This window comes from Thermothielavioides terrestris, chromosome 2 (genome assembly GCF_000226115.1).
Source record: "Thermothielavioides terrestris NRRL 8126 chromosome 2, complete sequence".
Classification (NCBI taxonomy): Eukaryota; Fungi; Ascomycota; class Sordariomycetes; order Sordariales; family Chaetomiaceae; genus Thermothielavioides; species Thermothielavioides terrestris.
The window spans coordinates 3418905-3438913 of NC_016458.1; the positions used below are offsets into that span (position 1 = coordinate 3418905).

Genomic DNA, 20009 nt, shown 5'->3' on the forward strand with positions numbered 1-20009 from the left:
AGATCAATCTAGCACTACACTTCCAGCCTTACGTCGTAGTACTCGATTGAAGGGTATTTAACGATACGGAGGATCTAGATAGGTAAGGCAATGAGGGCATTGCCGTTTTTTCCTATAGGCCTAGACTTGATATAGGGTAGGAGGAACAGGGGGGTCAGGTGACCTATATGTCTATGTACGTAGATTAGATAAGGGTGCCCTACGCCCTACGTTGTAGACTTTGCAACGCTAGGCCCATTCGGGTAGGCGGTGTACGCACATATGTTCTGCCCTGTAGACACATATTTCTTAGCGCACCACTGCCCAGATCTTCGATCCACTATCATTATCAATCTACATCTTGTTATTCTACATATCTACAGCACTCGTCCGCATCACTTGCCTTCTCTAGTATTCTCTTTACTACTACCCTCCTCCGCTTCCTTCGCTATAGCTTCCTTCGCTTTATAGCGAGGCTAGGCGATCTCCTTTATAAGCGTCTCCTCGATTTTATATACCTTAAAGCGCGCCTAAGCGAGGTAAGAATCGTCTTAGAATATAGGTGGACCTAATCGATTAGACGACGATTAGTAATTTATTATAAACTAATTAGGAATAGATAGGGAATGACTTATACTTAGGGCGCTTTACTACCTTATAGCTATTATATTTGCCCTAGCTATATAGGCCGATAGCTTTATATATATCGCTATATTTAGGCTATAGCTATAATCGATTAGAAATGAGTACGATATTAATTAGGAAACATTTATTCAATAGGGTTTAGTTTTTGTAACTAGCAACTTAGGCCAACGGTCGACCTTCGGAGGGGGGGCGTTTAAGTGATTTGCTAGAAGCTTAGATAGGGTTGGTACAGTGGGAGGCGACAATAGCGTTACTTCGTCGTCTCCTTCGCTAGTTTCTATAAACTTACTACCCTCTATAGTATATTTTAGGGTATAGTAAAACACTATATACTTAGTAATCGATTAGCAATTGGTATAATATTGTTTTAAAAGCGATAGACCATCAATTACCTAGCGCTTTTTCCTAGTTATTAACGCTATTAGTTCTTTGTCGATAGGGCTTAATTATAACGAGGGCACTATTGTACTATTTATAGGACTTAACATACATCTTAAGGTTAGATTCGTTAAAGAATCGCTTCTATATCGATTTACAATTAATTAGTAATCGATTTTAAAAGGCTTAGGTATTCTATACTATTGTAATATATAGTCCGTTAATCGAGCTTAGAAAGCGGTAATAGAGCTCGTTAAAGGCGATCTTGATTTTGCCCTTCTATACTATAGTTAGTAATCGATTACTGACCGATTGTCTAATGATTGATAATTGATTCGGGATATACCTTATTTAATTTGAAAGGTAGAAGGTTCTTAGAGCATATTCTATCATTGCTATAGAGGTACCACTAGTATAATTCTTTCCTAATCAATTAGCAATCTATCGATAATTGATAGAGGATCGATTAATAAGCATTTACTATCGTTTTTATATACTATAGTAGACAATTGGTATAATCGATTCTTAATAGATAAATAATTGATCTCCCTATAGGGGGCTCTAAGCTAGAAAATCTATATAATTGATTTGCAATTGATAGGCAATTGATCTTCGTTTAGGGGGGGGGGGGGGTCCTATAGGGGCCGAGCGATAGAAAAAGTAGAAAAGAGGAATAGGTTTGCTAGCGGTAGGAGGAAAAAATTTGAATATAGCTGAGTAGGGCTGCTTATAGGTCCAAAAAGTGGGTCTAGAAAAATTTTTCTACAATTATAAATTTCTACCTAATTGATTACTAATTAAACGATAGAAAAGCTATTCCTAATCGATTAACTAAAAATTTAAAATTCAACCTAATCAATTTTTAAACGATTATTAAGTATCACTATTGGGCGCTAATCAATTAGAAAGCGATCGGGGCTATCGCGGTTGCTAAAAATTTTGCTAGTAGGGTGGGTTAGGTCTGCCCACCCCTGCCGGTCAGGTCAACAGGGGGGGGGTCCAGTCCAGCCACCCACTTCCTCGTTCAGGGTCCATGCACTGTATGCTTGGCCGTGGTAAGCCGAGTACTGCAGTATAACTAAGTTGTCGCTTCTAAACACTAGGCGAAAGTGGGTCTAAGTGCTTGCAACACACCCCAATTTGAACAATAGTAGGCAACAGTGGGCAACCATCGCTATCGAATTTGAAGCTGTAGATACTGCAAAAAACGGCCTAAATAGCCATTTTCTAGTGTTTTTGTATGCTTGTTAATATCTGTAGCTTAGTTAGTATAGCCATCGAGCCCCTAAACCCAGCTATCGAAGCCCACCTTCGAACTTCCCGGGTACACGCCTTCGAACCGCCCAGGAGCCCGCCTTCGAACTGCCTAAGTACACGCCTTCGAACCGCCTAGGAGCCCACCTTCGAACTGCCTAGGAGCCCGCCTTCGAACCGCCTAGGTGCCCGCCTCCTAGGCACTATAGTTCGATATATCAATAAGCGCTAGAGGCGGTTGATCGTAGTTATACTATACGCTAGGGAACCGCTATAGGTTATTACGTATAAGGTAGAGGTTAGCTTCGTATAGGTATACCGATATAAGCGGCTATTCGACCTTACTAGTAACCCTTTTCCGAAGCCGAAGACGCTATAGAACGCCTATATATTATAGCCCTAGGCTATAGAGGTTTGTATCTTATCAATACGCTATTGTTGATACTCCCTAGTAGTTAGCTAACTTACTATAACTTTTAAGAACTCTTCGACTACCTTATAAGCAAGTCCGACCTTTACTTCGACAAGATATAGACCTTCCTTCTTAAAGAATACTATATATTCGTAGCTATCAATACGATTTCCTATTATCTATATATAGTCGATTAGAAGAAGAAAGTAGCTATATAGAGAAGTATATAGTAGAACTATATCCTCTAGGTAGATTATATCTATAAGGTGGCGATATTTACCGCTAAGATGTTTATATTTTACAACGAATTAGGCCTAGATCGAAGAGATAGTGTTCATTGTACTAGCTAAGCGCTATTAGGTGTTACTCCTATCGTCGACGACGTTGTTAAACGAGATAAACGCTATTATATCCTCCTTGCTATTACAGTTGATAGTGTTCTTAATCTATTGGTTTAATAAGGTTATAGCAATTAGGAAGGCTTTATTATATAGCTTAAGGACTACGTTCTATCTAAGATAAGGCTATTCCTAGACTACTATAGTATTCTTATTATAAATAATATATTATAGTATTGGATCTATACTATTAAACAACTTTGCTAGGAGGCTAGTGTTCTACTATAGTATTTACCGCTATATTCGCTTAATTTGAACCTAATCGAGGCAACGTTCTATAATACAAAGGCTTATATTCGCTATAACTATCAGAAGGCGCTTCTATAGGACTATTTAGAAGAAGACTTTAAAGAGTTCCTTTGTAGTGCCTATACTATTATTAGTAATAACCTCCTAGTGGTATATAGGCACTTTAGGAAAGTGATAATACTGTTTTAAAAGAAAGACGAAACGATAGATTATATAGTATTATATTTAGAGCAATTCTATAAGTTCTAGAGTACTAGAACCGTTGGTTAAACACTATATCTTATAGATAGATTCCTAATTATAGTTCGCTATTATCATTATCTGTATATAAAGCTGTTATCGAGCTATCTTCCACCTCTTGTATAATGTTTTCCTAGTATTCTAGTGCTATGTTATCTAGATCTAGTAGCCTAAACCTAGGTATATAATAGATTGAGGCATTAAAGAAGGAATTGTATAGTAGATTAATCGACGAGTCGGTAATTAAAGAAGCTAGTATACAATTAAATAGACGTTAGCTATATAATTATAATATTGTAAGAAGAATATACTATCCTATTCTATACTCTGTATAGCGTGTTCAGCGCGTTGTACGACCTACTTCGTATATTTTATAGCCTATTCAGCGCATTGTACAATATATTCAGTGCCCTATACAGCGTATTAGGTCTAGCGAGCTAGGTTCCTGTTAAAGCTAGCTAGCTCTGCTTCTTCCTTTAAAAAGCCTTTCGTAGCGTTGTAGAACATAGCGACAAAGTACTATAGGAAGCCGTTGTTGGAAAACCATATATCTAGAAGCTAACGAATATCGCAAACCCTTCTACTTTCGATATATAGAGACCTACTAACTTGGTAGAGAGCTGTTATTACGTCCTTCTAACCTAATAAGCTATATTGGCAAGCGAAGGTCTTGATAAAGTCATTGACTATATCGGAAGGTTCCTTTCCTTCTAGCTTAGGCAGCGGCAACGAAGAATGTAGTAGTAGAATAATCTCCTATAGGTTTACAATACTAGCAACAAATAGAGGCTTTCCTAGGCTAATAGCGCCTATATTCGAATAAGGGGCTAGGAATCCTATTGGCTAGGGTAGCTTAGGTATATTGTTCCTTGCTATATTCGGGGGTGCTATAGGATACAGCTAATATAAAAGATAGTATAGTAGTATACTATAGAACTATAGCAGTAGGTAAGGCGGTGCTATTATCTTATTTAGATCGTTCGAGTTATTGCTATTGACGTTGTTGATGAACTGGATTCCTTCGCCTAGCAGTCGCTTAGTTATAACTTTGCTATTAAGGCCTATCTAAACACCTTGATTAGCCTTATTCTTTATAGAACCGATCTATTTCTTTATTAGGGCACCTAGGGCGCTATCAACAGTAGCCTTTTAACGTTCGATCTATATAGCCTACTCTAATATCTCTCGAACAGTGATAGGATAGTAGGTATTGTCGCTATTCATCTAGTAATAGAACTGGAACTAGATATCTATATCTTTACGGTAGTTCTAATAGGCTATACCTAGGTTATAGCGCTATTTATCTACTAGGAGATGGAAATACACCTTATTTAGCTCCTAAGTATTATAATCTTCTACCTCTTATAATATTATATTCGTAGACGTTTTACGCTTAGCTGCTGATCTCTAGCCCTCGCTAGTAGATGTAGCTAGCTTAGCTAGTTATATAGATCGACTAGTGTTAGCTAGTACTATAGCAGTATAATTAAACAGTTGGTAAATAGGCGTTAGCGTAGGAGGTAAAGGTATAGAAGTAGCTAGGGATACCACTTGTAGTATATCGGTTAGCTCGAATTTGTATTTGATACTAATAGAATAGTCCTTTGTAGGTTAGCTCAATAGCGCCTTTATTAGCTCGTTGGTACTACTAATATATATTAGGTATATCTATGAAGAACGTACCTTTTTCAAATTCGACTAGACCATTGGGTTGGCTTTCGCACTTATATAAGCAACTACGTTTATAGAAGTAGCTATATACTTAAGATCTAATATAATACTACTTTGTTGAACGTTGTTAACTACTTCGTCGTATAGGCTAGATATAATATCCTCGATCTTCGCGCCTAAACTATTGCTAATAGCTAAATCGTTGACCTTATTGCCCTATTTAGTACATTCTACTTGAACTTTATAGCGATAGGTCCATTTCTATAGAAGCGGTAGCGGTATTTAAAGGCTTTAGTAGAACGTATTTAAGAAGAATATAGTAGTATAGGTAATATTGACGATGATCGCGTTTAGTAGAGTAGGCTATTTCGCCAATATATTGTTGGCTTAACGACGAGGGGAACATAGTATATAAGCTAGCGGCGTGGTATCTAGTATAGGCGATTGGGAGCGGTCTTAGGTTTAGGCCTACGATTATACTAATGGTAGCGAGGTGTTACACAAACAAAGTAGGTTGCTACCCAGCCTCGTCAGCCAAGGTAGCGGAGCACTCAAACCAAGCAGGAGCTTCGGAGGAGTGCAAGATGGATGTATTGCAAGAGTGTGAGATGCAGGCAAGTGCCCACCTAAATACAGGAGTGTGGTGGCCTATGCGTAAGGTGGCCTGTGCACTGTTGCGGGGCCCAGTGCTGTTGTAGGGCCCAGTGCTGTTGTGGGGCCCAGTGGGCCCAGTGGACCCACACTTACGCAGTTGGCTACAGGTGGCCACAGGTGACCCACAACTGCGTGTAACACGAGGCATCTAGCGTAGGCGATTGGGGGCGGTCTTAGGTTCAGGCCTACAATCGTGCTAATGGCAGCGAGGTATCTAGCGTAGGCGATTAAAGGTGGTCTTGGGTTTAGGCTTACGATAGTGCTAATAGTGGCGAGGTATCTAGCGATTGAGAAGGCTAGTATAATAGGCGTAATACGTTAAACCATTGTAATAGCTATAGTAGTAAGGATAATAGCTTATTATATATATAGATATTAATATCCTCCTTTTGCAAGTAGCTTTATAAAGTATCTATTATATCGAAACCTTCTTCCAAATTAAGTATTTCGATTGGTTTAAAGGGTAGTAGTCGGGAATATTATAACTAGCGATCCGAATGTCCTTAGGATATAGAACGTAATTTCGAATATACCTAGGGCTTTAAGTGAGATATAGGCTTTGATTATAAATATAAACGAATAGCGGATCCGCTACTATTATATAGCTTCGATACGTTATAAGCTTAGCGACACTAGATCGGTTCTATAGTGGTAGCAGCTTTAGCGGTATAGCGTAAGACGACCTTGATCCGCTTATTACCGATAGGCGTTGTATTGGCTAGGGCCTTGGCGGTAGGGGTAGCGGTAACTTCAGTGGCCTTGGCGGCAATAGCTTTGGACGTAGCGGCTTTGGTGGTATAGCGCGAGACGACCTTGATCCGTTTATTGCCGGTAGGCGTTATATCGGCTAGGGTTTCGGCGGTACGGTGTAAGACGATCTTGATCCGACTAGCGGCGCCTACGATAGGCTCGGGGGGCTTAGGAGGTTTAGGAGGTTTAGGAGCTAGGCGGGTACTACGGCGAGATAGTTTAGGCGCCTTACTCCGTTGTAAGGGTATACGACTATACTTCGAAGGCGCTATCGAGAACTATACTAGGGCGCGAAGAGGGTAGGATCAAAGGATTATATACGGTAGATCGCCTAGGCGCCTAAGGATAGAGTTGGGAGGTCGCTAAGTAGGCTAGGCAACGCTAGGAGATATAGAGGGCGTAACACTATAGAATTCTACGTAGTACCTTCGAATAAGGTATTATTTATAGCTTCAAGAAGGCTAGAAGATAGCGGTGAGCTATCAAAGTATATTGAACGCCTAAGAATAAGTCGGTAGCTAGGAAGCAAGGGTTTAGGGGTAAGTATTTGGCATTGCGCCTAGTATTCGATTGATCGTTGGCTAACTAAGCTGGAATAAACTGCAGAGCTATCAACAAGTACGTAAAAACACTAGAAAATGGCTATTTAGGCCGTTTTTTGCAGTATCTACAGCTTCAAATTCGATGGCGATAGTTGCCCACTGTTGCCTACTGTTGGCTACTGTTGTTCAAATTGGGGTGTGTTGCAGGCACTTGGACCCACTTTCGCCTGGTGTTTGGAAGCGACAAAGGCATTTGCTCAGAAAGGACGTGATATGCTTGCCACAACAAATCCCTGCAGCACTCTGATCTATCATCAAACACCGCCAGAAGCTGGACAGATCGTATATTGCACCTGCCTATCTTCCATACTCTACGCCGTATGTGATCATGGCCACCCTCCGTGGGCGTGAGTTCTCAAGACGCAAAAAGCTGCGGAGCAGCTCCCAATGTTTATCACTATAATGTCAGTGCGAGGTAGACTGTAGTTGCCGAGCTGCCAGCTGTTTGAATGGGCACAGTGCTTGTTGTCCGTACTCAAACGAGAGGGCATCTCGAATATGACGTCATTGACCGATCTGGATGTGTAAGGTACTTGCGTCCGCGCATCACAGAAAACGCCAGGTATACTACGCTACGGAGAACGAATTGAATAGTGACGTGATTTCTAGAATGTGCGGTGGGTGTATATGTAGCGGGTCGCCACAAAGCGTACACTAATCGAGGAGGTGTCCGATTAGGTTGTTCACTTTGTCTTCCGCCAAGCAGGGCCACCTGGCGCCACTTCTAGAAGCTACTGACAGCTTCGCGTCTCAAACTCCTGGCTGTGGCTTCACCACAGCCACTTCCGCTGCCGATGAAACACGAGGAACACTCAGTCAACGGTTCTCAGCAGTTGTGGCGAACTAGGCAGAAACTAGGAGCTTCTTCCAGAATGCTCGTGCATCAATGTCGAGGCCCGGGAGGGCCAAGTTGTTCACCGAAGTCGTAGCTTCTGGCGGACTCGACGAAGATCTACAGTGAGACCGTCTTGCCAACGACGAGGTTTCGCGAAGGTGGTGGAAAGCACCGCCCGCAGTGCCCAAGGTGTATATAAACTCCTCGAGCGAACGCTGACATCGCATCCGTCTCGTTTCCAGTCCTCAGACTCCCGCTGAACAGCGCTCACACGCGATACGTTCCACAGCAGACGAGCAAACCGCTTTCGCCAGCACCTCCGAGATTGTCCCAGCTAGACTCTCCGAAAATGGCTCTCTTCTCGCACGGATTGTACGACCAAGACCCCAGCTTCACTCCGCTCTTCCGCCTCCTGGACGAGTTCGACAAGTACTCCCGCGAGGCCCGCGGCAGCAGCGAGCGTCCCCGTCACGGAGGCCGCAATCGTGCCAGCACCTTCAACCCCAGGTTTGATGTGCGTGAAACGGACAGCACTTACGAGCTGTACGGCGAGCTCCCCGGCATCGACCGCGACAAGATCAACATCGAGTTCACGGACTCGCAGTCCCTTGTGATCCGTGGTCGCGCCGAACACACCTACGGCGCGACCGTCGAGAACGGCGGAGCGCACGACCAGCCCAAGGAGCCGACCGGCAGCGGGGAAGAGTCGAGCAGCCAGGAGAAGACCAAGCGCCCTTTCGAGAAGTTCTGGGTGCGGGAACGTCCCGTCGGCGAGTTCGCTCGCGCCTTCAACTTCCCCAGCCGCGTCGATCTGGACTCAGTCTCGGCTAGCCTGAACAACGGCGTGCTCAGCCTCGTTGTCCCCAAGGCCAAGAAGCACGAGGTTCGGCGCATCACCATCGCTTGAGGTGTCCCTTGCTCTCGCAATCGACGCTTCGTTTTCCCGACACTCCTGCAATGAGGTGAAGTCGAGAGATTTCGAGTTCGTGGTTGCTTGTGGCTAGCAGGGGAACTGTTTCAAACCGTCAACAGAATGATGTCATTTGGCCTGGTTGATGTACTTCTCAGGGGCGTTCGAGATTCGGATGGTTCATGGGAGTTTGGGAGGGAGACGTGGTGCAGGCGGGAACAGGCGTTCGGCGTTCTGCTCTCCATGCTCTAACGGTCGGTATATATATGCACCCTGGCTGTCAAGGCTCCACGATAAGTCGGGATCTAGTTAGATTGCTAGCGCGTTTTTCAGCCATGAATAAAGCACCCTTTTTTGCGAATCCAACGCTCTGTTCCCATACGCCTGATTGCAGCATGCTTGCTGCGTGGCTCGTTGCTGATGATGAGGATTGGTTGCCAGTTGGAGCCCAGGAGAGTTCGTCCCGGCGCTCCTTCACCAACGCGCCTCAAGGCCGATTGGCAAAACGAAAGCGGAAGCCCACCCGCTGCGGCCTTGCCTTTTCCACAGCGCCCTAAGTGTTCCGTGCTAAGCTGACAAAATTTCGCCCTGGGCCTTCACGGTCGGCGGGGAAAAAGCTGCCGGTTGGGCGGTACTCATCCCAGCAGTACACCCCCCTCCCCACAGCGTCAGCTATATCATGGCCAATGGCGGGATTGTTTCTGGGTTCAGGCGCTCATCAATCGGCCGAGATATACATGACTGCAGCACACCGTCAGAGCCGTGACTCGGCAATGGGGCAGACACCATAAAAGGGGGGCAGCAGCCACCTACCGTTGTTGCCCCTGACGAATGCGTCACCGTAGCTCCGCCGCTTCACCCCGTCAACATACTCCTCGGTCTTCTCCAGGGCAATGTTCATGTATCCATCCACCGATTGAAGCTCGCCTGAACCAGCGGAAGAGAAAGGGTCAGCAGGCGGTCATACCGGGTCGGGCGCAGGACGCATTGCTTGAGAATGAGTGAAACTTCCACTTGCCCTTGTAGACGACGCCCGAGTTGAGCTTGACTGTGACGGGATGGCCGATAATCTCGCTCAAGAAGCCTGACGGGTCCTTGCCCTCGCCCTGCGTTCCTGTGCCGTTCTCCATGGCAGACGGATAGCTACTGTCGCTGAACTTGCGCCGCGTCGTTTGGGACGTGTGCGGATTACGTTTTGCTTTGTCGGAGCGCTTGGGAAACGCAGTCAGGTCAGTTCAGGTCGATGGACAATCTACCTAAGATCATAGGCAGCAAAACGCTCCACTGAGCAGACGGTAAGGTATTCCGTATTCCGTTACGTTCGAGCGTGCAGAGCCCCGCTTTTTCCCCTGCGGTCGCGCCAGCCATGCATGAGTGTGCTTGGTCACCTGCACACAGTACTGTCATCTGCCTGGCAAAATGCATCAAGCGCTCCATCTGTTTGCCATTGGATCCTAAGCAAATGATGATTGACTTGAAGCGGCGATTATGGGTTGCCATGCGGCAGTAATGGGCGTCAGCCGTGTAGAACGTTGCCGGTGACTCAGAGCCTTGCCGGGGCCGATGGGAAGCATCCCACTTCCGACGACAGCACCTGCCTCGGGGCAGGTATTTCATACCTTCATCGTGTTCTCCCCAAGAACTAAACGGCCTTTTCACATCCAATCTTGGGTATGCAAACGGCCAGCAGACAGTGCGAGAGCCCGCGGCCAACCACACAGCCTCACGCATTTCCTCGCCCATCGGTATATATTGTGAAATCACCTCTCCCATTCGAAATGATCCATTGCCCGCCTCCAGCTTTATCACTAGGCTCCCAGCCTCTGCGCCTTGCTTCTCCTCCGCTCCTTCGTCCGCGGCATCGTCTTTCACCATGGGCGGCTCGGCCTTCTCTTCCTTGCCAAACGCTCCCTATACCCCTCGCATGCCCCCAGATGTATATCGGCGGGTGACGACCGCCTGCCATGCCACGCTCCGTCAACTCTTCGTCTGCGTGGCCACACCCATTGAGGGACCGGGAAAGACCGATCACGGCGATGTTGATGTTCTTGTTGCTCTCGAGAGGCGTGTGGTATTCCCAACGACGCCCGACGACGTTGTGCCAAGGACTCCTCATGATCTGATGGCAGCCATCAGAACCCTTCTTGGTGCCGAATACGCCGTCGTCCACCCCAGGGGTGAGTCGGCCAATCTGGCGATTCCTTGGCCTCGGGACATGGATGATCAAGTATCGCCTTGTGGTGGGGGGCCAGGCGCTGGCGAAGCCACCGGCGACCACGGAGCACCCCCTCGACAGAAGTACATCCAGGTGGATGTCCGCATCTGTTCGGATCTGGACCAGCTCTACTGGGTAAGTAGGCTCTCCTCAGCACTTCAACCAACCCCCATCCCCCCTCCCCCTCCCCCATATTCTTTTGTCCCCTCTTTTTCTTTGCTTTTTCTTTTTTGTGCACCCCCCCTACGCAAACACGCAAACCACCCAACGAGAATACACAGAGATCGGGGGATGCTGAGATTTCCGCAGACTCTCTTCAAGCATGCCCATGGCGATCTTTGGAACCTGCTTGGAAGCACTATCCGGCCCTTGGGTCTCACAGTCGACGAGGAAGCGCTCTGGCTGCGGATACCCGAGATCGAGGCGCTCGACCGCAAGAAAGCTAAAGTGTGCCTCACCCGGGATCCTGTCGAGGTCCTGCATTTTCTGGGCCTGAAAGTCGAAGGCTTCTGGGACGAGCCGTTCGCGTCCGTGGACGCCCTTTTCGACTATGCGACGACCTGCCGCTTCTTCTGGGTTCGGGAGACCCCGGAGGATGATGCGGAATGTGACGCACCCGGGGTCGGCGTCGTTGGCGGAGAACAAGGCCGTGGCAGGCTCAAAGCCAACGAGCGCCGACGACTGAAAGGCCGTCCAGTGTACCGGCGATGGATCAACGAATTCATCCCTAGCCTTCGTGCCCAGGGCAAGTTCATTCCCAAAGGCCCCGACACCTCCATCGAGGAGGCGCGCGCCGCGCTTCGGGACGAGGCCTTTTCCCGCTTTTTTGTCGAGCCGGAATACAGGCAGCGACTGAGAGACTGGCAGCTGAAGAGGGACAACGAGCAGGTGAAGTCCCTGATCAAGGAGTTGGTTCCGGGCGCGCTGGAGCCGCAGTACAGGGCGTGTTTGGTGTCGGCAATGAGGAGGATAATCATGGAAGATGACGCAACTTTCGGCGTTACTCCCCCCAACTCCAGAGGTGCGGATGGGTTCTACGACACGGAAACTATCCGCAACTTTGTTCAAGACAACTGGGAGCTGGTGGGAGGGGCTGCATGGGCGAAGCAGCAACAGAGGGCTCAACTAGCCATGCAGCTGAAGGCTTGTGGTCGCAAGAGAGGAGCGGAGACCGGTGAGCTGGACGGAAAACAACTGTAGACAAGGAATGGACACGTTGATGGCCCAGTGGCTTGCTGGCAGCGCAACTAAGCCCCGTAGAAGACGACTCCCCGGAGACATATTCCGTTAGGTAACAACCTGGAAGGGATCCACCTCAGGGCAAGTATATTGGCAAGGCAAGGTATCTTTTCGGCAACGAGAAAACCCCCTCTCCCACACTGGCCGCTAAGTTTGGACTTCTCAACAGCCCGGGCGCCCTGGAGACCTTGCCCGCACAGTAAGCCGCCTCTCTTCCTTCCTCGTCCGCGAAAGACAGTCCCCTTCACGAATGACAAGGCCCGATACAGCCGACTGAGGACGTCACCGTATAGCAGGATCGGAAAACCCGTGATCGCATCGCCTGTGAGACCCAGTTGCCTCATATCGAGACAAGATATTCCCCCAACAGTTGCTAAAGCCGCTCGTCGCTAGCAATGCTCTCATCTTCGTCCAGCTCATAATAACCCATCTCATCCGCCATTTGAGCCCTCTCTTTGGCTTCCCTGGCAGATTTATGCGCGCTGAACGTCCTCTTGTCCTCTGGTCGCTCGACAAGGGGTGTGGTAGGCTTCTTCTTGTTCATCCTCCTCCTATGTCGCCGCTTTTGCTCCCAGCCGTAGCGAGACGTATCCACCGCACTGATGTCAATCCCCCTGGCCGCATCCCACATGTCCGCCAGCCAGTCGGCGAGCTCCGGGCCAAGGCGACGCGTCAGGTCTCTGCATTGTCCGCCAGTCACCCACTGGTCTAGCTTTACCGGAAGCGCGTAGCCCCAGACCGGGTCATCCGAGGACCAGTCGCATGACGTGCCAGGGTAACAGTAATCCGGTTTACAATACCGGAAGCACATCAAGGCTTCCGCGATGTACCAGAGCGAAACCAAAAACAAGCCGAGACCGAGGAACGTGAAGCGAAACTCTGGATCCCGGGACCAAAGACGCGGTAGCGGTAGGTGGATGTAGGCCACGGCTGCACCCCGCCTGCTCTCTGAGCCCCGGCAGGCGGGACACGACGACGGCGCCGTCAAGGTCTTGTCGTGGTGACCGTTGTGGGGTGCATGCTCCTTGAGGTCGGCGTGGGCAACTTTGCCTTCGAGCCTCTCGATTCCTTGCTTTGCTGTCCGAATGCCGAGAAGGCCGGTCTCGAGCGATCGACTCATGCGGCCATAGGCCTCCAGTTCTCCCTCCAGTTTATCGGTGCGGGTGCTGCCAGACTTGGGTCCCAGGGAATCCGATGACGCACTTGGGCTGTTTTGATGCCGGAGTAAGTCGGCAATATCGTCCAGGGTCGAGTCGTCAACCTGGTTCGCCCGCTGGATCTCCAGAAGATCGTCTTTGACTGTTGGTGGTCTAACCGAGTTAATGAGCGGGCGTCGACCGCGGGAGAGCGACCTCGCACGACGGCGAGCGGACAAGGACAATGGGCGGCCGGGCGCTCTGTCGCCTCCAGCGGACTGTGTACGTTTATGTTGGGGTGGTACGGCCGAATACGTCTTATCCCTGGCAGGCAAAGCTGCCGAGTCAGCGCCACCGCCCGTTGTCAAATGTCCTCCCTCGCTTCCTCCCTGATAGACACCTCCCTTCCCCGCCGCTGGGTCTGGGAGGAGGCCGCCGGGTTTTTCGCTCTTCACCGTTGCGGGTGTCTCCACAAATGCTCCCGTAACCCTAGGGGTGGGTTGCATCAACGGATCGAGTTTGGAGGGCTTAGGCGTCTCCTCGGCCACCTCGTCGTCAGGCTCCGGCGACGGGGCCCGCAAAGAACCCCTCTCCGACTGGTTTTCTAGCGGCGCGAAGAGCTTCATTTCTCCCTCTATGCGCTCTGTGGGGTCAGAATCCGAATGCGCGAAGCTTGTCCGTTTTGCGAGCCTCGACTCGACCGATGAACTTCTCCGGAGGCCGACGAATCCGACGGTCGGTCTTGGCTCGCCCTTAGCGTCGCCGTTTGACCTTTTCTGCCTTCCGTCTTCCCCTACGTCGCGCTGGCGAGCACCTGTCGAGGCTTGGTTGCTTGTGGTCGCCTGTGCTTCCGGTGCAGGGCTGCCGCTAGCGGCAACTGCCAAACGGCGCAACACATCGCGCGGCTCGTCCGTGGATCGCAACGTATTGCGGTGAGACCCCGGGCTTTCGTCTGCTTCTCGGTTGCAGCTCGCATTTTCTGTGCTGCCCTGGGCCTGGTCCTGAGTACGAAGAGCAGGAGCGAGGATGCTGTCACGGACCGGAGCCTCTTGCTGCTGCACTGCGGTCGCCAGGCCATCGCTGCCTTGTCTTCGCAATCTGTCGCCAAGCGGAGAAAATGAGCGTCTTGGCTGCCTGTTCAATCTCTGCGCAATATCTGGAGACGGAGAACCCGAGATCTCCAAAGTTTCTCCAAACCCATCTGGCCTGGTCGTGGCGGGCGCTCTCCTAGAGACGGCCTCAACCTCGCGAAATCTAAGCGCCTCAGTGCTTGTGCGGGATTCTCTACCCTCGACTTCCGCCGTCGCAACCAGAGGGCTGCTGCGGGCATCGTTGGACTTCAGACGTTCGTCGGAGACCTTGGGGCCGGCTTCGCTGTCAGGCGCACGGAGTTTGTCGGCAAGGGTGCTCCGCGGGCGAGGCTGAGGGCTTCGGGAGAAGCGATCATTGACCTCGGCTTCCAAGGCTCGTATTTCATCAATTTTTGTGTTGCTGCGCTTGATAGCCACAGGCGGGCTGTTTGAAACTTGCAAATCGCTAGCTGTGAAGTCCGCATCAGCCTGCCATGCGAAGCTCTTGTTCGGAGTCTGTGGGCGCGGCAGAGCGGTGTCAGGACTCGAGGCCCGGTCTGGCTCATCAAGCGCATATTGGCGGAGCTTCTCGTCAAAGGTGCTGTCCGAAGAGTCACTCTGTTGTGACGGAAGGCGGCGGTCGTCAGCGCCGTCCACGGGCCCTGGGGGTTGTCCGTCCAGCTTCCCGCGGTATCGCGAAAGAAAGGCGACAGTGCTTCCCGTCTTGGTGGTTCGTTTCTCGGCAGGCTCGCGACGAGATCGCCACAACCGCGGGGCTGGGCTGGGCGATCCTTGAGCGGCGCCCTCTTCCTCTTTCTCGGCCAGTCGGTACGCATCTGAAAGAGTGAACGGTCGGCGCTGAGCGGGGCGAGGAATCCGGGTGTTGCTTGGCGACGCGACTTTGGTGTCGGATGCCAAAGCTGGGCTTGATTCAGGACGAGCGGCATCTATGTTCGCCGCCTTTGCTCCCGGTCTCGAGAATAAACTCCTTCGCCGCGACGCGCTGCTGATGACAAGAGGCGACGTGAAACGGGTATTCGTCTGTGCGATTCGACTATCGGCACTCGGCCCGGCGCTCTCGGTTTGATCGCGCTCCATGGTATTTTCGGCTAGGTTGAAATCATCGCCGCGCTGAGGCGGGTTGTCGAGCTGTAGGTACAAGTGCCCAAGGTACCATAACTAAGAAAGCACGGTCGGGGCAGGAACGTAAGGCGTCGACTAAATGGTCGCGGGAGGCCTGGAGCTACAGCGACGCGCTGTCATGATAAATAGTAGATCGTCAGAAGTCGTTGAAGGTAGCAGAGAAAAGCATGATCTGGAAAGGTGTTGTACCCCAATAGCACAATAGCACGGCGGCACCTTCCAAGCTCGGGATGCGCGCGACGAGGCGCGGAGTGCAGCTGCCGCAAAAGTGGAGACAGTGTAAGGTAATGGAGGTAGTGGCAATTCAGAAAAACACTCGGATTTACGGAAATTACCGTACCGCAATGGACTAATCGGGTATCCTTACCTGGCAACACAAGTCCAACGGAAGGTACGCCGTAATTGCCGTGAAGGACTGTTGGTGGTGCTAGAGGCACCTGGTATTGTTGCAGGGCCCCGGCTGATCTTGGCCTGCACAGTATAGGGGGGTGACGAGGATATAAGTTGGGTGTAAGGTGTGCATTTCAAACAGATTCCAACGGACGTTTGTTTCGGGTTGGTCACGCCAGAGAGGTGTCTGTGACGGCGATTATACTGTGCCTGATTCATTCAGCTGATAGGACCCGAAAAACATGACGGAGAGCTCGTCGGCGAACTCTCTGTTCGACTACCCTCGACAATGGTCACGTCAGCCCCCGTCGTTGCGCGCCCCCTTGGGCCGTGGTATGTACTGTCCTTTGTCCAACGTCCTTCCGGGGCATCCGAAGCCGATGGCCGAGACACTGCCGCGGTCTGCCACAGTACCTAAGGCTAACATGGACAAAGCGAGATATACTCCTCTTCAAGACACGCACTCGGTTTCTACAAATGCGTCGCGAACACGTGCCGGTACTCGGTCCCGCTGGCACAACTCGGAGGACAACAAGCCATCCGTGCCGTGCTGCAGGCTGCCGTTGCCCGTGTCGTCCTCGCCGTCCCATCCTTGAGTGTTGGCATTGCTGGTCAAGACACGTCCAAGCCGCACTTCATCCAATTGCCGTCCATAGATCTTGACAACCACATCGAATGGTTGGCGCGGCCTAGCGCGGAGCCCGAGGTCCAGGACGCTAGCCTGCTCAGCATCCTGGAAGACCGACATGACCGGCTCTGGCCGGATATAGAGCGCCAACCACCGTGGAAGCTGACGGTTGTCGTCTGGGACGACGTGCCACAGCCTGGATCGTTGGAAGTCGATATAGTGTTTGCGGTGCACCACGCAATTGCGGACGGGCGAAGCACCGGGGCGTTCCATACCAGACTCCTCAACGAGCTCAACCATCCGTCAGGACCGCCGGCGCAGCTTTCTGGCCCTATCCTTGACACGACGGAAGTCTGCGGGCTCACTCCCCCCCAAGAGGAGCTAGTCAGGTTCTCGCTGTCTTGGAGCTTTGTGCTCCGAACCCTGTGGGGTGCACTTGGCCCCACCTGGCTTCAAGGGCGCCAGCCCCCGGCCCCCTGGACGGGGAAAGTCATCACTCGCGAGCCGTGCCGAACGAAATTACGGCTCGTCACAGTCCCCGCGGTCGCCGTGCCGCGTATCCTCGCTGCCTGCAGGGCGCACCAGACGACGCTTACCCCGCTGCTTCACGCTCTGGTCCTGGTCTCTCTAGCTAGGCACGTCCCTCGCGAACAGGCCCAGGCGTTCAGCAGCTCGACTCCCATTGACCTACGGCCGTTCGTGGAAACCGCGTCTCAGGCCGGCCGGTCGACATGGGGTGTCCTTGTTACAACACGGTCTGACACGTTTGACGCATCCACCATCGCCACGATGCGGGACGGACCCTCCGAGGACGAGATCTGGAAGATTGCAGCAGACTTGCGACGCAGCATGAAGCGGCACCTGGACAATGTGCCAAACGACGACATCATGGGCATGCTTAGTTGGGTGGGCAACTGGCGGCAATACTGGCTCGCCAAGGTGGGCAAGCCACGGGAGGCCACGTGGGAGGTGTCCAACATCGGCGTGATAGATGGCGGCCTCGAGCAGAGTCAAGAAGCGACTGAGGGCTGGAAAATCCAGCGGTCTATCATGTCGCAGGGTGCCACAGTCGCCGGTGCTGCTGTCAGCATCAACGCTGCCGGAGTAGCAGGGGGTGAGATCGGCATTGCGTTGGGCTGGCAAGACGGAATCGTCGAGACGGAAATCGTCCACGGCCTGGCAGCGGACCTGCAGCGCTGCCTTGATCGGTTGGGCCGCGGCCAGAATCTCATTGAACAATAGATGTGATAGGGCGGGGGAAGGGAGGGGGAAGAGAAATCAAGAACAACCTAATGGATGGAAGATCACTGATAGTTTCGGTCCACAAGTTCTAACCTGGAAGTGTTCCATACAGTCGCGAGAACAGATGCCTCCACTGGGTTCCAGTGTCTTGGGAGTGCCAGAACGTCGGTAACAGAGCTTCTTCCATGGGATCTGCCAAGCCTTGCCAGAAACCGAAGCTGACCCATCCGCTGACAGGTATTCCGTACAGTACACGTAAGTATACATGTACACAGTGTGCTACACAGTACGATATATGTTCAACGCTCAGCACGGACTGCTCCGTACGGTCAGAATAAGGCGGTTTCCAAATTTTGGGACGCGACCCGAGCGAACACGCAAGATCGGCTCTCGTTGTCGTCTTCCCAAACCGGCCTCCCTTGGCACCCGACCAGCACAATGGCTGCTGGGCTTTCATTGACCAGACCGCCAACTTGTCTGGCGTGCCTGCGGAGACTGGCACAGCCGTTCGCTCACAGCAATGCGGGCGCCGGCGTTGTTCCGTTGGTGCAGACCCGCGCGAAGTCCAAGCGGCTTCGACCTCGAGACCGAGGCGTGGTCGTCCGCTTGCTCGAGGACATCCCCAAGTATGGCCGCAAAGGTACGAGGATATCCGTCTCCTTACAGAGGCTCTGCATCCATTGCGCGGCAGCTGAAGCTGATTTTGCTCGTCAGACTCTATCTTCCGGGTGGAACGAGGGCGTATGCGCAACGATTGGTTTCCCGAGAAGAAGGCCGAGTACATGACAGCCTCGCGCTTCCGGGAGCTTGGTCTGACACGCGACGACATCGGCGAGCGGGACGCCAGCTTTGGCATTGTCGCGGATGTCGAAGTGGAAAATACGCCTCAGTCCGCGGCGCCAACAACCGCTTCTCTCACCACTTCGGTACGTGAATTACGGCCTTGGGCCCAACCCCCAGCAGCGCCAAACGCTAACGATGCCGAAACAACAGCCCGAGAAGGCACACACCATCTTGACCACCCTAATTCCCGAGACTCTCATCTTCCGCCGCAAACCGATCCCGGCACCGGCCCCTGCTCCCAAGGCTCCTTCCGTTTCCCCCCTCGTTGCGCCGGCGAGCGCGGATACCGCGCACGATCCGACCGGCCCTGTCGCCATCTTCGGCTCCGTGTCTGCTGCCGACATCGTGGGCTACATCAAAGGGGCGTTGGTTGAGGATGCCGACGGCAGCCGCATCGCTCTGGGCCCCGAGAACATCCGCTTCTTAGGTCTCGCAGACGATGCTGACAGGCTCAAGGCGCTGGGCCGTTGGGAGGTTGAGATTTCGACTGGGGCCCCCGGCTTGGAACCCGTTCGCAAGACGGTCGAGATTTTGCCCCTGAGCGGGGACTCGGGCGAAGGCGATGCTCAAGCCGCTCGCTGAGCGAAGCATGGCCCCGGTTCGCCGGGCATCTCATGCACGGCCAGCGTTGCCCGTCAGACGTGGTCCTGTGTCGTGTTTACTTGTATCTATTACCTGTATACGAAGCCTCCTATCTGCAACAATGTTGTCAGAGATGGGCAGTAGAAGTTAAAACGAAGTGGTTGATTTCGCGTCGAGCAGTGTAGCCGGAGCCGGGTTTGGAACCAAGCTGACAAGGAGGCGACGGGAACCGATGCCGCAAACAAACCCATTTGGGAGCGAAATCAACGGTGAACCTCGCGATGGGTGTCACTGTATATGCGCACGCCACCTCCGAGCGAGGGGCGCGGTTTGCTGCCGATTGCGCCTCTTATCGATGCTTTGGTAGTCCCCGGCAAGCTCCTCGGTGTCAGCACTCGTCTCTCCCGACTCCGTGGTTGTCACCTAGACTCCACAGTGACTCCCAAATCACGCTCTTCATGCCAGGTTTCGGGGACGACGCGGCACTTCGCTCCCGCCACAGCGATCGGGAGTGGCCCTGCCCAACGCCTATTGTCAGCAGCTG

At 51.6% G+C, this 20009-nt stretch overlaps 6 protein-coding genes across 6 annotated transcripts; 4 read left to right on the plus strand and 2 right to left on the minus strand.

Moving 5' to 3' along the window:
• The first annotated feature begins 7828 nt into the window (after positions 1-7828).
• On the plus strand, positions 7829-9140 carry THITE_2113195 (uncharacterized protein). The gene has a single exon (XM_003652069.1). It carries the CDS (start codon positions 8417-8419, stop codon positions 8972-8974), a length of 558 nt encoding a protein of 185 aa, XP_003652117.1. The 5' UTR covers positions 7829-8416; the 3' UTR covers positions 8975-9140.
• A 142-nt stretch (positions 9141-9282) lies between these two features.
• THITE_2170099 (uncharacterized protein) lies at positions 9283-10162 on the minus strand. The gene is made up of 3 exons (XM_003652070.1): positions 9996-10162; positions 9791-9904; positions 9283-9718 (listed from the first exon to the last, which is right to left on the minus strand). Exons 1-3 carry the CDS (start codon positions 10105-10107, stop codon positions 9696-9698), a joined length of 249 nt encoding a protein of 82 aa, XP_003652118.1. The 5' UTR covers positions 10108-10162; the 3' UTR covers positions 9283-9695.
• Positions 10163-10300: 138 nt separating this feature from the next.
• On the plus strand, positions 10301-12598 carry THITE_2113200 (uncharacterized protein). Its single transcript, XM_003652071.1, has 2 exons — positions 10301-11327; positions 11502-12598. The coding sequence occupies exons 1-2, from the start codon at positions 10851-10853 to the stop codon at positions 12390-12392; spliced, it is 1368 nt and encodes a 455-aa protein (XP_003652119.1). The 5' UTR covers positions 10301-10850; the 3' UTR covers positions 12393-12598.
• On the minus strand, positions 12599-15816 carry THITE_2113201 (uncharacterized protein). The gene has a single exon (XM_003652072.1). The coding sequence runs from the start codon at positions 15733-15735 to the stop codon at positions 12805-12807; it is 2931 nt and encodes a 976-aa protein (XP_003652120.1). The 5' UTR covers positions 15736-15816; the 3' UTR covers positions 12599-12804.
• Positions 15817-16154: 338 nt separating this feature from the next.
• On the plus strand, positions 16155-18259 carry THITE_2113202 (uncharacterized protein). The gene is made up of 2 exons (XM_003652073.1): positions 16155-16503; positions 16606-18259. Exons 1-2 carry the CDS (start codon positions 16460-16462, stop codon positions 18038-18040), a joined length of 1479 nt encoding a protein of 492 aa, XP_003652121.1. The 5' UTR covers positions 16155-16459; the 3' UTR covers positions 18041-18259.
• Positions 18260-19606, plus strand: THITE_2113205 (uncharacterized protein). Its single transcript, XM_003652074.1, has 3 exons — positions 18260-18680; positions 18755-18966; positions 19034-19606. The coding sequence occupies exons 1-3, from the start codon at positions 18479-18481 to the stop codon at positions 19463-19465; spliced, it is 846 nt and encodes a 281-aa protein (XP_003652122.1). The 5' UTR covers positions 18260-18478; the 3' UTR covers positions 19466-19606.
• The last annotated feature ends 403 nt before the right edge of the window (positions 19607-20009 follow it).